This window comes from Hyalella azteca, unplaced genomic scaffold (assembly GCF_000764305.2).
Source record: "Hyalella azteca isolate HAZT.00-mixed unplaced genomic scaffold, Hazt_2.0.2 contig16078, whole genome shotgun sequence".
In the NCBI taxonomy this organism is placed as follows: Eukaryota; Metazoa; Arthropoda; class Malacostraca; order Amphipoda; family Hyalellidae; genus Hyalella; species Hyalella azteca.
This window is the reverse complement of record NW_025945905.1, coordinates 144,848-161,546: the sequence shown is the minus strand read 5'-3', so window position 1 is coordinate 161,546 and position 16,699 is coordinate 144,848. Positions and strand designations below refer to the sequence as shown.

Sequence of the window (16,699 nt, the reverse complement as noted above, 5' to 3'; positions counted from 1 at the left end):
TCGGTCTATGGTACGATCATATTCATATATTAATTGGTCGTACCCATAAAGCATTTATGTTTGTACGTATACAGTTGGTAGTTTTAGGTACCACTTGGCCTCAATACAATATAAATAACTTCAATTCTTTTTTCCAGCCTTCAAGTCCCTGAGAATATTATTTAAAGTTTTAGGCGAAAAATTCACTATTTTGATGAACTGAAGGACGAAAGCACTGTCGTTTTCTAACCGATTTCCTGATCACAATAGAATCTACTGCAATCTGGTGGAATACTCATCTGTTCACAATACTCATCTGTTCACAATAAACCGTAATCAGTAATCTTACCGAAAAGGATTCAGTCTGGCACACCGTTGCAGACTATCATAACATAGATGTCCTATCAATACGTCCGATAATTATAGAATAGAAGTGTCGGCGTTGAAGAAATAGGCCCATGGCCTGTTGCCGATTCTTGAACTTTTCGTGACTTGTTTCACAAGGGATCCGGCCTTTGGAACCCGATCTTTCTATAGCTGACGATTGTATAGTCGAACAAGGTAGTGGACTAGTGGAGTAGAGACGTCTGTTCAGGTTGCATTTAGTTCATCGCATGGTCGGCGCAGCCTAGCAGCTATTACTAATGCAAATTTCGTTTCAAAGTCTCCTGCTTCCAGGTAACATCAGTGTTATGGGGCAATGATATCCGCCACGAATTTTAGTATATTTTTTTTCAATCGAAATTTACTCAGTTTTTATTCTTTGATTCATACTATTGATAACATCTATAGCTTCACAAGTACGAGAATTATGGAACATTGGTATCCGACATCTGCGTAAACCGAATAAATTATAAAGGTTGAAAAAGACTGAGGATAATGAGCTTTATCCAGAAACTTGACAAAACTGTGCAGCAAATTGTCAGGTCAAACTTGTTAAACCGTTTCGTCCACTCGTCAAGTACGGTCAAGTCACGTTATCAAGTCACGTCATCAAGTCACGTCATCAAGTCACGTCATCAAGTCACGTCATCAAGTCACGTCATCAAGTCACGTCATCAAGTCACGTCATCAAATCACGTCATCAAGTCACGTCATCAAGTCACGTCATCAAGTCGTCAAGTTGCACGGAACAAGACAGTCTGAATGGACTTGGCAGGCAGGACGATGTTTATGTATTTCTCTTGGGACATTCGAGGCTGGAGGCTCACGGTCGTCTCTGTTTCCTCACTGCGAAATGAAACAAATCTTTAAGCCTGTTAACTTGGGAAAAAGACTATAAAATAACAATGATAATTTTGATTACAGTCAAAATTCAGGAAAGGAACATAAGTCACTGGTCTTTGATGATCTTCATTACAAAGATTAGATTTTAAGAAAGGAATAGACGCCAATAACAACGGGATCAAGTCACACGCAGCATGAAAGATAAATCTTCTACGTGATGTGAGGCACTTTAAACCGATTTACGTTATAAAATTTGATAACTTTAATAACTATATTGAAGAATAAAAACTACCTGCATGGTCTTTCATCAATAAGTTAACCACCGGAAATCAAATTGCGACCGAATCTCGTTTCCGTCCACTATTTCTCCCTACCATCGGACAAGTCGATATGTTATTCCAATAATTGATGAAATTTTTTCAGTAATAAATTAAAAAGAATTTATAGATTTTCCGATGATAAATAGAGAAAATTTACCACTCCAGCTCGCAAATCAATTGTGAAGTCGCTCAGAAATAAGATTAAGCGGCGAATAAACGACTTTCAACTATTTATGCATAATTTTATGCATCCTAATCAAGGACTACTACACACAGGACATGCATAGCCTATGTCCAGCCTCTGCTAGCAGAGGCGATCGCCTACACTATGAAAATGCTGTTGTTTTAGTGGCATCAACAAATGATATGCCCATAATTGTTTCATACAATAGTATTACAATGTGTGTAGTAGTCCTTGGTCAGAACCATAGACNATACTATTGTATGAAACAATTATGGGCATATCATTTGTTGATGCCACTAAAACACCAGCATTTTCATAGTGTAGGCGATCGCCTCTGCTAGCAGAGGCTGGACATAGGCTATGCATGTCCTGTGTGTAGTAGTCCTTGATCCTAATTTAAAAATTATCAATTACAATTCACCTAAAGCGGGGAAAATGCATGCAACTTGGGAAAAACCAAACACATGCGGACCTGTTGAGCAGCACGACCACCACCCCGCCGTCCGGGTTCAGGAATGCAGACGCTGCGACGCCAGGTAGCGGCGCATGCAGCAGCGACATGTACACGGCGCGCGCGCCCCTCGCGACGAACTTGCTGAAGTGTCCCAGCGCGTAGTACATGGGCTGCCTGTAGAACTTGTCGTGCTCCTGTCACGTTGTTCAATGTCAGGTTATTATTATTTAATTCAGGGATGACACTACAGGGATGACATGACACTACAGCGCTTTTAATTCAGAGAAATATTTTTCGTTACTTTACGAACAGTGTATGGGATTGAGCATTAGATACTCAAGCTGAAGTGCGCCAGCGTGCAGTACACAGATGTCTGCATGTTAGCAGATATCTTAACCACCCACCACATCCCACGTTCACCCACCACACCCCACCACCCACTGTGTCCACAATAATGGGGGAGTCCACGAAGTTGCTGGCCCAGTTAGGGCCGCCCTGGAGGTCCAACGCCAGGTTCCAGTCCACCCAGCCGCTGGTGCCGCGGTTGCTCGTCTGTGATAAAATCACGATAAACAGGTTGGAGAATTTCGAGGTTAAATTTGAAGACAATTTTTAAATTAAGGAAAAATTCACTTCTAAATAATTTGGTTGCACTTTAATGGTGCCCAGTACCTCAATAATGCTGCTGCCATAGCGCTGTTACCGTGCCCAGTACCTCAATAATGCTGCTGGCATAGCGCTGTTATCAGACTGGTACCTCAATAATGTTGCTGGCGTAGCGCTGTTGTCGGGCCAGTACCTCAATAATGCTGCTGTCGTAGCGCTGTTGTCGGGCCAGTACCTCAATAATGCTGCTGGCGTAGCGCTGTTGTCGGGCCAGTACCTCAATAATGCTGCTGGCGTAGCGCTGTTGTCGGGCCAGTACCTCAATAATGCTGCTGGCGTAGCGCTGTTGTCGGGCCCAGTACCTCAATAATGCTGCTGGCGTAGCGCTCGGCTCGTCCCCAGTCGCCGAGCTTGACCCGCTCAGTAGGAGGCGAGTCGTAGCCAAGGCACGCCTCGGTGTGTAGGGTGAAGTAGTCTGGCAGGACGGCGCGGGTCTCCGTCAAGTGGTGCAGGTTTTCAGGCGTGTCCTGGTACCAGTGAATGCCGATGCCTGATACCCGGCGGCTCAGCTCATCGTGTGCCAGAATCTAGAATTGAAATAGCCCAAAATTACACTTGATCCATCAAAAAGTTGAATGCTCGGTAGACTAAAATCTGGAAAAAATTGTGAAAAGTTCTCGAAATTTTAACTCAGGAAATCACCAAAGTTTTGTGATTCAGGGAAGACTCTGATAAATTTAGGGTTTACGCAACGAAATCATGTGAACGTGTTTAGCGAATATAGAAAATGGAAATTATTTATGATATTGGAGATATCGCCAAATAGCTTGCAATGGTACAGGCTTGTGGCCGACCACGATACGTATATCAATAGTCATACTAATGATATTTTTGATCTCTGAGTTAGACGGCCACGATAAGCAATAGTCATCCCAACTATTATGCTCAAGAATATGGGTCATGCCAAGAATATCAAATAATTATAAATATCAATTGTCATATATATGAACTTTGTGTGTGGTCATGAGATTAGTTGGCATCGCACCTGGGCAGGGTAGTGAGGCAGATGGTCCCTGCCCTGGTCAGAGATGATGAGCTCGAGGTCGTCATGCCCTCCTGCGGTCAGCGCGGGCAGCAGGTTCTCCACCAGCCACGCGCGCATGTCTTCCGCCGTGAACACCATTGCGTTGAACGCCACGTCGAACTGCAGCGTTGGGGTTAGAATGGTTAACTGAGTGTGAACGCGTCAGCTGGGGCGTTGGGGTTGAAATGGTTAACTGAGTGGGATAGCGTCAACGGGCGTTGGGGTTGTAATGGTTAACTGGGTGGAAGAGTATCAACGGGCGTTGGGGTTGGAATGGTTGACTGGGTGGAAGAGTGTCAACGGGCGTTGGGGTTGGAATGGTTGACTGGGTGGAAGAGTGTCAACGGGCGTTGGGGTTGGAATGGTTAACTGGGTGGAAGAGTGTCAACGGGCGTTGGGGTTGGAATGGTTAACTGGGTGGAAGAGTGTCAACGGGCGTTGGGGTTGGAATGGTTAACTGGGTGGAAGAGTGTCAACGGGCGTTGGGGTTGGAATGGTGAACTGGGTGGAAGAGTGTCAACGGGCGTTGGAGTTGGAATGGTTAACTGGGTGGAAGAATGTCAACGGGCGTTGGGGATGGAATGATTTACTGAGTGGGAGAGCGTCAATTGGGGCGTTTGGGTTAGATGATTAGCTGGGTTGAGGAGCGTCGTGTCGAAGCGTTAGGGTTTGAGGATGAAGTTATTGAATTATTATTTATTGTGAATAGCATCAACGAGGGCGTTGGGGGACGATGGAGGTGCGACGAACTCGTTTGTTCGCAATGAATAATATAACAGAGTATAATATTAATCATCCGGTACCAAAACAACTCGATATCTCGTGCGCGTGAGCAGCGTCCAGCCATCAAAGTAATTACTTTGATTATTATAGTGAATAAATGAATAAGTAACTACTGATAAAGATAATGAGGACGGTCGAAAAATCTCACTGTCCGAGTTCAGAGTGAGTGTCTTTCACTGTACGACCCAGAGTGCGTGCCCCTCTCACTCTACGACCCAGAGTGCGTGCCCCTCTCACTCTACGACCCAGAGTGCCTGCCTCTCTCACTCTACGACCCAGAGTGCCTGCCCCTCTCACTCTACGACCCAGAGTGCCTGCCTCTCTCACTCTACGACCCAGAGAGCCTGCCTCTCTCACTCTACGACCCAGAGAGCCTGCCTCTCTCACTTTACGACCCAGAGTGCGTGCTCCTCTCACTCTAAGCCCCAGAGTGAGCATAAGGACGGACCTGTAAGCCAGCTAGCGGTTCATTCTGCGTTGTGATGCCCCACATCCGCAGCCCACGGCTGGAGTACTCGTCCAGAAACCTGCTTTCAGAAAAAAATGATGGTCATATTGTCCAAATAGATACATTTGATACACGTAGCACTGATATGTTTTTTTGACGGGCCAAAATGGGTGAGGATGACCCACACGAGGGCAATAAGTGCATGGATATTTGGCTCATTTCTTGAGTGTGGGGGGAGTGCAAAGGACGAATCAAGTTCGGCAAGTCCACGGCACCAAGAATAATTCTGTTTGCAATAAAGAGAACATCTGTAACTAGGTGCAGGCATTCAAGTTTTTATAAAGACGCGAGTAGGATATTACCGATACATTCAATTTGGATTAACTATACCGGATAGGATCGTGATGAAGCTCCAAAACCGACATAACAGCTAGCAACACATGTTTCAAGGGGAACCAAAGTGATGTTGTATTCATGAAGATTCATTTTATCGTGAATTTCAAGTAACAGCCAGGTTAATAACCGGATGATGCAGCTATTATCCAATTATTTCAGCTAACCGGATGATGATTGCGAGACGCATCGCATAACCTGCAGTGCGCTTAATCCTCTGCCGCCTGACACGAATAACCATAGCAATATCGTCACTAGCCTACCCAGAAATGATACATTCTAGTGAGCGCAAAATGACTTGCACTGATGGTTGCCGCCATGTACGTCAACTTTAAAATGTTCTCTGTTGCGTACAAACGTCCTCAGGTTGCTACACTCATTAGTTTACGTATAATTTATGTTGAAAGTTACTTTAAAATGTTCTCTGTTGCGTACAAACGTCCTCAGGTTGCTACACTATATAGTAGACTCCTGCGTCTCGAAATAATTTTCTCGAAATGAACCGGGACAGACGAAACGAGACGAGAAAATTCCGGGAAAAAAATAACGGGACAGAGGGTAAAATTTGTCCCGGAATAAACGTATGAACCGAGACAAGACTTCTGTCCCGGACTTTAAGACTTGTGTCCCGGTAAATTATGAACCGGGACGAGACAGACAGATTTATTTCGTGCCTTGTTCACAGAAGATCTAAAATCGTGTCATTTGACCGGATCTTTTCATGACTGACGTTAGTTTGAAGAAGCTACTAGACTTCCACCGGGTTCGATAAGGAGCTAGGCATTTCAAATCTGAACATATATTTTTCCATGGCTTTATCTAGTCTATTCTTGAACGCGTTCATACTTGGAGCGCCAACGATGTCATCGGGGAGGCTGTTCCACATGTCGGCGATTCGAAGCGAGAAGAAATTTTGTCGCGTGGATAGTTGCAGCGAAGTTTTTTTTAGCTTATAGCCGTAGCCCCTGGTGTTGGTTCTTGTTTCAAATTCTAGTAATCTTTCGGGGGACCTTGTATAGACCATGAGTATACTTGTATACTTCAATGAGGTCCCCACGCAGACGTCGATAACTTCATTATCGGAGCTTCATTATCTTCAATCTTTCTTCATAGGACTTGCCCTTCAAGCCTGGAATTATCCTTGTTGCACGTCTTTAGCAAAATTTGTCTGACTAACTGACATGGCAGTTAATTAGTGGTCCGACAAACACCGCAAACCCGTCGATGTATGCATGGCTAAGTATTGAGTCACAAATGTAACTCTTAAGTCTTATCTAAGGCTTCGATGGCACTTATGGGAACCGTACGAATATGAGTCGAGTTTATTACGCGTTCGGAACGAGTTCAGGCGCCGTGGAAGCGCATAGGGAGTAGGGACGCAGTGCCTAGATTAGTCGGCCAATTAGTAGAGAGTGGAATGGAGACCTGGCAAGATATTCCTAATAATACTAAAGCTAGTATTAGATTATCTCTGCCTTTAGTAAAATTTTGTGCTAAGCCTGCAGGAAATCTTCACAATTGCGCAGTTTCCTGAATTGTTATCAAACACTTGGGCTTGTCTAACGTTGTTTATTATATTTTTTCCAATTTGAATTTCGTTGTATTTTAAAATGTTGTTGATTTTTCTTTCAAAACTTTTTGTTGAAGGAGATTGCTTAAGGCAAGATCGATGAATCTGATTCTGTGATTAAGCTGGAGGCAAATCAAAGTCTGTCCAGTCAGCCGATGTCACCAGCTACAGCTAGTATGGCCTCCTCCAAACCATCATAGAACACTATTTTTGAAAAAAAAAATGTTTTCCATTTTAATTTGCCTGTCTAGATTAACTACCATATTAAACCACAACATGTATTCGTCGCAAAAAATAATTTCAATTGCCGAGCTCCAATCAGAATAGTAAAAGGATACGTCTCAAGTTATTATATAAATGCAGAGGTGGGCAGTGGCGCGCTACATGTAGCGGCCGCTACATTTTCATTAGCGGTAGCGGCGCTACATTTAAGCAATTGTAGCGGTAGCGGTAGCGCCCGCTACATATTTAAGTAGCGATACGAGGTTTTGCCGCTATAGCGCTACCGCTACATTTATAGATAAAGCCTTTAGAGATTTTACTTAATAATATTAAATATTATTTAAAAATCAGCATGATACATACATAATATAAATTACAGAATAAAACTGTACCGTTACGAACAATTTTGGTGTAATGTTGTCAACCTCAGCCTTTTAATAGTGTCAACATGTTTGTTGTTACCAGAGGTGGGCAGTAGCGCGCTACATGTAGCGGCCGCTACATTTTCGGTAGCGGTAACGGCGCTACATTTAAGCCATTGTAGCGGTAGCGGTAGCGCCCGCTACATTTAGAGCATGTAGCGGTAGCGGCCGCTGCATTTCAAAGTAGCGCTGCCCAGCTCTGTATAAATGTGTGACGGTAAGTCAAAGTTTACACCACACCAATAATTGATTAGTCTCGTTATGCCTCGTTAAAATGTCTGTAAATTCCGGGAAATTTTAAGCTACCTATTTTAACCGGGACGTCTCGTCTCGTCTCGGTATCGTCCCGGAATTCCAACGGAAGGCTGAAAATTATCCCGGTTTTTATTGTGAACCGGGACAGAGCCTGTTGTCTCGCCTCGTCTCGTCTCGGATTAGAAAAAATACCAAACGCAGGAGTCTACTATATAGCTTACGTATGGTAATTTAAGTTGAATAATTTAAGTTGAAACTTATATTCCCAGAGAGTCTAATACAGCAGTAGAGGGTTAAGAGCGCACGCGAGAGTTTCGTGATATTTTGTCTCCAATTTGACGTCGATGCAAGAACTGACTTGACTATGTAATCGGCGTACGGCTGCCGCATGGCCGGAATGAGGGAGCCGGAGCCGTTGAAGCGGCCGTTGTTCTTCATCCAGGCAGGGGGCGACCAGGGCGATGCGAAGATCTTCAGCTCGCTGGTCTCTTTGGCCAGCGTCTGCGCCCGCTTCAGGAGCGGCACCTGTCGAAGGCCCGTACTCTCAAATCTAGTAAAGAGTTTGTTACTCCATCAGCCAATCACTGACGGCTTTTTGAATAAATCCACTAATCACAGACAAGGAATGAGCCGCTACGTGTGCTCAGGCCACGATCTAAGCTACTACGTGTAGGTACGTAGACCACTCCTTGTACGTATAAGCCACTACGTATACTGAGGCCGCTTTGTATACTGAGGCCGCTATGTATACTGAGGCCGCTATGTGTACTGATGCCGCTATGTGTACTGATGCCGCTATGTGTACTGATGCCACTTTGTGTACTTAGAACGCTATGTGTACTTAGGCCTTTACGTGTACTGAGGCCGCGACTACGTGAGAGTTTAAATAGTGAGTGCATGAGTGGTGGGTAGGTTAGTGACGCACGTTGAGCAAACGTATTATAAGACGCATGTTGCCTCGAGCACAGAAAGCGAGTATCGACAAGGCCGGCTTCGACAATACAAACGGTTTTATCCTTATAACAGCGGCAAAATTACCTCTCCCAATGAATAATTTGCCCTTACAATTGTCATCATTATACTCCGAATCATTAAGAACCAATAGCCCAACATTAATATGTCAAGTATTAAATAGCATAGAAGTGTCGGCGTTGAAGAAATATTTTATGGCAAATTGCCGATTCTTGTACAGGGTCCGCCATATTTATTGCAACGGATGTTTGCTATATAAAAATAAATTGGTTTCTAGGAGACTTTTCTTTTATAATGAAACTTAATATCATCTATTAATTCATCTATTTTATATTGCAAAAGTCTAAGGTGTTTAAATTTACTATTACTTATGGCAGTAGATAGAAATGCAATTGTAACCCTTCATGAAAAGGGCAAGAGTAATTCAGTCAGTGCAAAAAAGCTCCAAATTCGTTGTGAAACTGTGTGGAAGGTGATAAAAAAATTCAAGGAAACTGGTGAAACATAGAATCGACCTGATCAAGGAAGGAAACGAAGTGTCCGAACAAAACAATTGGTCAAAAACACAAGGGAGAAGTTGAGGAGAAACCCTCGTCGCTCAGCTGCAAAATTGGCTGCAGAAGTAGGAGTCAGTCAGACATTAATGCGTAGAGTCCTCAAAGATGACCTCAAAACCTCCCCTTACAAGATGCAAACAAGGCATGAACTAACAGACCGTCAAGAACGAATGAGGCTTGAAATATGCCAGCACATTCTGGATCTCATTGAGGATGGCACGCTGCCCAACTTGGTGTTCAGTGACGAGAAAAAATTTGACATTGAACAAAGCGTTAACCGTCGAAATGACAGAGTTTGGAGTCGGGATGGATCTGTGGCAACCAGAACAGCAACACGACGTCAAAATGTCCGTGATGGTTTGGGCCGCGGTAACCGCCACTGGGAGGTCCCCACTCGTGTTGTCCCCTCAGGAGTGAAATTGAACAGTCAGCAATACATTTCGGACATTTTGGAAGCTGTGTTGTTACCTTGGGCCCGTAAACACTTCAACGGCTCACCATGGAGTTTTCAACAAGACTCTGCCCCATCACATGGCTCAAACATGACCCAAAACTGGATTCAGGGTCACATCCACGCGTTCATTAGCAAAAATGAATGGCCCTCAAGAAGCCCTGATTTGAATCCTCTCGACTTTTCTGCGTGGGCTATTTTAGAAAGTAAGGTCTGCACCTCATGATTCTTCGGATAGTTTGAAGTCTAAGTTGACACGAGAATGGGACTTGATCCCTCAAGAAATGCTGCGTGTTTCCAGTGTAGATTGAAGGCTGTCATTAAAAATGGTTATTCTTGGCTACTAGGTCATCCAATAAAAAAACAATGCACCTGTTTGTTTCATTGAGAAATAACAAAAAACATGCTTTGCCATAAATATGGCGGATCCTGTACTTCTTGTGATTTGTTCAGAGGTGATAAAAAACCGGCCTATAGACAATAATGAAGTTGGACTGTGATAGCTGGATAGTCAAAGCCCTTATTATTAGCGTACGTTAACTGCGATGGTAAGAGAGGTCTGCCACCTTGTACATGAGGTCCTCCTGTGCGAGGGCGAAGTGGGCGAGCGCGACGTCGCCGGGGCGGTCGTCGTAAGAATACGGACGCTTTGAGAAGTCCGACCCGCCGATAGGCGTGCGGACGATGTTGTAGGCGATGCCGTCCGCACCGAAGTAGGACCTGCGTCACACGGCGTTTTGGGACCTTACTTTCGAAACTATTTCCGTGTTCGTAATTATGTCAGCCAATCACTGACGACTTAGCAAGCTAAATACACCAATATCAGATAAGAAATCGGCCACTGCGTGTACATAGGCTGCGACGCGAAGTTAGGCCGCCATGTGTAGGTATTTGAACGACCCCCGTAACGTAATACCACGCACGAGCAGGATGTGTATTTTGAAGAACAAATTCTCGTCCCATATGTGAACACATCTTTATTGATTATACAACATGATCAATAAATATTTTCCATGTAAACCAAACGATAACTATGACTGTAAATTATAAAATATTAGTATTTATCACATAATTAACCATAATGTGTCTCGTATAAACAAGCCGCAACATATTAAGAACATCACAGATATACCAGGCAAATTAATCCTAAAGCACCACGGTGCGTCCCTAGAAAGACCTGATCAGAAGATCCTGGACGGCTTCGCTGAGGCCGAAAAAAACGATGCCGGAGGCGTCGGTGACAGAGCCACCGAAGCCCAGCATTTGTTGGTAGGCGATGCGCGTGTTGAGGTGCACGACGTGGCCGCCTCCTGCAGTGGAGGGAATTCGGGGCGAGGCTAACAAGCGGCTAGTTAAGTATATAGCTTCTCTGTTACGCTGAACGAAATAAATGCGAAAAAGCATAACTCAGAGTGCATATATAACTGCAGTGGGTTACAGAGAGCGCATTTTCTCGTCGACTAAAACGTAAAGTCACGGACGGACAGACAGACGGATGGACGGACATGACGAGCACAATAGCGCCTTTTTTCCATAAATGAGAAAATGCGCTAAAAACAGTTTAGCCAGACTGACCGGCGTTCTAGCGGCCCGACGCCGCGCGGAGTGAAACGATGTCGCCGCTTCTTTGCAAGCATGGTTCAGGTTTATCATGCTACCATATCGCATGGTTTTATTTCAAGGAGCCTGTCACATTGTTTTATAGCGTTCTTCAGAAAAGTTTTTCAGCAACGCAGATCCTGCTCTATATATACCGTACTGTGGTTAAGGCAATCGACATCAGCAGCAACGCGAGTAGTAACCAATCATTCTAGACGACATACGGTGATGTGTAACAAGTTAACAACGCACAGAATGAATGGCATTTCAGTGTTACTTATATGTCATTTAGTAATAGAATCGTTCCATTCAATTAAAGGAACGAGCGCCCCTGGAAGCCCTGAAAATTTGCACGCATAAGTAGGTAAATTTTGACAACGAAGCGGCGAAATGATAAATAGAGGTGATTTATGGTAATCACCAAAGCAGCTACCATTGTGTATTAATGTTAAAACACTAAATCGTAAAAGATACAGAATTAATTATTACAATCATTAGTGATGACCTGCGTAGGAGAAGTGTTTGGTCGAGTAGACTGCATGCTTGCAGCAATAATGCACTAGACTGTAAGGTAACGATGAAGGCTGTCACGACATTATTTTCGAAGGACCTCGTATTTACAGCCTTAATATCTTAATTGCTACGTGAAAAGTACCTGTAGGTGCAGTAGACATGGTTCCGTGCGTGACGTGGAACCGATGGTGTTGTCTGTCTGACGTGACCACCGTGTACACGTCTGTCTGCTGGGGGTGCGGGATGCTGCCTGGCATGTCGCAGACCGAGGCGGTGCATACGCACACGAAACTGTCCCACCCCATCCGCTCCTGCAGACATTCTCCTGCCACCATAGGCCATCACATTGAACCTAAGATCACTAAGAAATAAATTGCCGATAGCACCTCCTAGCCTGTAGTAGGACAGTTTCCATATTGACTATGCACAGAAACATTTGTACATGCATTGAAACCTAACGCATTCGCTAGTTCACTCACGCATTAGGCAACAAAAGCAAATTTTTAGCTTACAGGTGATATTACAGGTTTAATTGAAATCGTTTCATTTCGCAAGTGAGAAATCTCATGGCCAACGAGGATGCGAACTAAAGTCGTATAAATGCAGCCGCAGCTAAACGGGTCTTTATGTTGTCAACAAGTTTAGGGCGCCTATCCCATCTTTAGTTTCTTACTTGAAATACTTAAGAAAACGATATACTTTCTCGGTACCAATCTTTCCGTATTACCGGTACTCTGCTTATTTTAACCTTCTATTAATTATACGCATAACTTCATCACATTAATAAATTAATTCATAATTTAAGCCGTTCTTTCAAAGCGGCTTGCGTTGCCACGAATTGAGAAAAATCCATTTTAATTTCATACAAACATCTGTTTGGGTTCTCGCAAATGTGAATGTTGGGTGCCTGGAAACTGGCGATGTGTTATTTTGTTCTGGATGATCCATGAGAAAATATGGCATGGCTATACAGTTACGCTGATAAGATTCATCATCTTCAGTCGCACCATCACGATATCGAGATACTGAGGTGGGTACCAACCATACCATGCCAAGCGACGGCGAACCACAATTCTGGTTAAAATTTCAGTGAGCGGCGTAGCTTCAAGGCATGGCAGTGCGAAACTAGGTACGAATAATTTTGACTAATTAATTTACAGCACTCGTTTGTGAGTCGGCCAATGACTACGTCAGGCGATGAATAATATTGAATGATTGGTGTAAGAGGTGAAATGCACTTTTCCTCACGTTTGCTTATTTATCTTCTTAACTGAGAGCATTCTTTAGGATTCGCGATCGTTGAGTAACTTTACTTAATGATAACAGCACAAATATACGAGGTGACAACTAAATGAGGATTGGCGATAATTAAATGATAATTTACGGTAAGTATGTACTGATTGACGGTAAGTGAATGATACTTGACGGTAAGTAAATGATAATTGTCGGTACGCAAATGATAATCGACGATCAAAAAACTGTAAGCGAGCATTGCCCCCTATTCCGATCTCCAGCTGGGAAGAGCCACGACCTCTCGAGTCTCAACTGTTGTGCCGATTCGGCCGCGTTTCAAGCAAGCGCAGTAGTTTGACCTTTCATTCGTACGCAGGCACTTCATTATTTTCGGTGATGTTCTGCGCATTGCAATGGATCCAAGCTGATTTGAAAGCACTTGCGATTTTTCGTCTTCATTAAATTTATGATACATGGAATGAACGGATAATTCGTGTAACGATTCGTTCATACATTATAGCTTGGGTGATAAGGCTACACCGACACGTCTGTACATCTAGCCGTGTTTGAACCACCTAGACTTCTAGAGGGACTCACGAGACGCTATTGACTGCCTGCAGCCACCAAAGTTAGGTAGCCAATGTACACATGCTGTTTAATAATTATACATCGGGGTCCGTTCAATAAAAAATAGTTCTAGTACGCTTAGCGGCAGATTTCTAGTCAGTGATTGTTGGGTTAGCTAAAAAAGCAATCAGCGATTAACTGTCGGAACTCTCAAGTATTTATGAGAGCACGGCCCCATACTATTAATCAGACTTACCCTGACTTGTCCAGGCGTTGTGCCGTTCTTCACAGCCGTCACCATCGCATTGACCATCGGCGTCTGCAGCCGCCACTGCACACAACTCCACGCCTGTAAAGAGCTATGACACTAACATGAAATGACTACCGTCAATTTGTGTCTAACACGAGTCGCCACTGTGTAGATACAGTACTGCACCTAACTTGATGCTCGTCAATAAAAACCATATAATACAAGTGAGACTACGCGTTTGTCGGGTTTGAGTAACGCATAAAAACGTTATAGAGTTATATAGTGTTGTTATACGTTGTTATAGGGAAGTGGCTAAGTTTTATTCATAAAATAGTTTTTTTTTCTGAAAGTCGTTGGCATTAGGTCTTTGGCGATTCTAATGGCATAGACTTTAGTGTTATACAATTAATCCAACTGTATTAAAATAACGCTCGGGTCATATTAGTTCAAACCTCAACAAAATCGCAATTTTGTGTTCGAAGAAATAATCCTCCCTATAGTTGAAAAAATAATAATAAAAAACATAATTATTGCAGCCTGCAGGTAGGTTCTAACTAACAGTAACAGCTAACTGTTACAAGCTCAGTCATTGGCGATCTGAAAAATTGACGATACAACCTGAAATTGTATAGTGAGGAATAGAAGTTATTACGGATTATAAAAATTGCATTTATCTATAATTTAGTTATGCGACACACTTTGGTAGTCAAGGGTGAAAGGTCATCAAGAACGCTCATTGAACGGAAAGATGCCTAGAACCTTTCCTCCTTCAAGAACAGACTAGTCAAAGCAGTGCAGGAGCATATGTTCAGTCTTGAAATGCCTAGCACCTTACCCGGGATCCGACATCAAGTCCAGCAGCTATCTCAAACAATCGTCAGATATGGAAAGATGAAAGATCGGGTTCAAAATGCCGGATCCCTGGTGAATTCCCATGTAACGAAAAGTAAAATAATCGGCAACAGGCCATGGGCCTATTTCTCATTGCCGACAATTCTATACTGTTCTATTACTATTGTGACCTTGGACTAAGAAATGAACATTAGCTTAGTCTCCACATATCCTGAACTGAATAAGTGTTTTGAAATTTAATCACCATGATAGAAAATTATTGCACACGGGAAAATACTTACCAAAAAGAATGATTAACATCATCCATGATCTACCTTGCCGTGATATGTACATTATGAGCGAGATTTTAGCAACACTAACACTGCTTATTGAAAGTTTTCATTGAGCAATAACCTGAATAGCGTCACATAACGACATCACTCAGCAACCGGTACCCGACTGACCGAGTAGTCTCGTCTGACTCGGCTCGCATGCAGTTGATAAGATTCAGCAACAAAAGATCGCTGTTGTCACTCTCCATAGCCAATATATCTGACACGTAGCTTAGAGTCGAATAAAAGCTATCCATGTGGTCAACCATTGACTAAGTAAGCAAAATATTATTGGTTCTATATCTTTACTACATAATGAAGAAATCCATATTCAAATCACCAGGAGAAAATTAAATACAAATGACCGAGATAAACCGGTTTACTTGGCCTTGAGATTTCTTTAACATTTTCAGGGCAGAATCTCAAGTATGACGGACAGATACTCCATCGTAAGAACTTTTTCAACATTTAATTCACATTTATCACAGAAGGTGACTTTACTTGGCATGTTAGTATCTTTAATTAGTTTATACATTGAAAATGAATTTCAAACAAGATGAAGGCGAAACAAAATTTGCAGCAGCTGTTGTCACACGGTTCCTCTCAACTGCCAAACGCACGGTTTGCCGAACTGTGAAATCTTGACTCATGTGCAGAGCACCGGCCAGGTGTCCAGCGGCTCTGTTGTGTTCTGCGGCTCTGCCGTACCCTGTTCTCTTTGAAAGGTGTGCTGTGCATGCTGGAGCTTTCTGTCTTGGGGCCACTTGGACGTGTCTTCGAAGCCCCCATTAAACAAGAACTAGAAGAAGAAGAGTTATATGAGACCCTCGTTGGAAGATAAACATTGCACAATGCATATGCCAACGTAAATTTTAATTAAGCTAAACAAAAATTTTTTTGCCTCACCCGGTATACTTCCAATCAAAAGTGTTGCGAGAAACAATCCTAGGTATGTTCCATGCAACTAAGCTCAGAACAAAAATTATATTAAACGATTGTTCATTACGGCAGCGGCGTTACAGACAGAGTTGGCAGCGCTTTCATTTGGCAACATGTTTCTTATTACTATCGGTATGTCAGCAGAAACCATGGATTTTAAATTTGACTGCCAAAAATCGTAATAAACTCTCTATGTAAGATCTCTGCAATGTTTAGTTCTCGAAAATTTCTATTCTTAAAGATCAAATGGGACTTGAAACAGTTTGTTATTTCCTGACATACTGCATTCGTAGTTTTCTCGTCCGTCATAAAGACTCGGAACCAAATACAATTTCAGCGATAAAAAAATAAGAAAAACTGTGTGAAACTTTGCGACGCCATTGTATGCTTGAGGTCAACGAAGATTGCCCGATTGCTTCGCTTGATATTTGTGGTAATTCTGCTCAAATGCTGCAAGCCAAGAATGGCTAACAAGAAGTGTTAACGCTGAATGTTTTTTTTTTAACGT

The 16,699-nt window shown here is 43.0% G+C and overlaps 1 protein-coding gene across 2 annotated transcripts; it reads right to left on the bottom strand.

Annotated features, from left to right (window-relative positions):
* Positions 1-1,039: 1,039 nt before the first annotated feature.
* LOC108667733 (lysosomal acid glucosylceramidase) lies at positions 1,040-15,418 on the bottom strand. 2 transcript variants are annotated; one of them, XM_018154793.2, is made up of 12 exons: positions 15,223-15,418; positions 14,096-14,188; positions 12,182-12,364; positions 11,105-11,237; positions 10,494-10,647; positions 8,306-8,472; positions 5,086-5,164; positions 3,816-3,974; positions 3,133-3,357; positions 2,606-2,716; positions 2,183-2,358; positions 1,040-1,209 (listed from the first exon to the last, which is right to left on the bottom strand). In XM_018154793.2, exons 1-12 carry the CDS (start codon positions 15,272-15,274, stop codon positions 1,098-1,100), a joined length of 1,644 nt encoding a protein of 547 aa, XP_018010282.1. In that variant the 5' UTR covers positions 15,275-15,418; the 3' UTR covers positions 1,040-1,097. The 2 variants fall into 2 exon arrangements, with proteins under 2 accessions (XP_018010282.1, XP_018010283.1); XM_018154794.2 differs by having other exon boundaries at positions 14,096-14,170.
* Between the last annotated feature and the right edge of the window lie 1,281 nt (positions 15,419-16,699).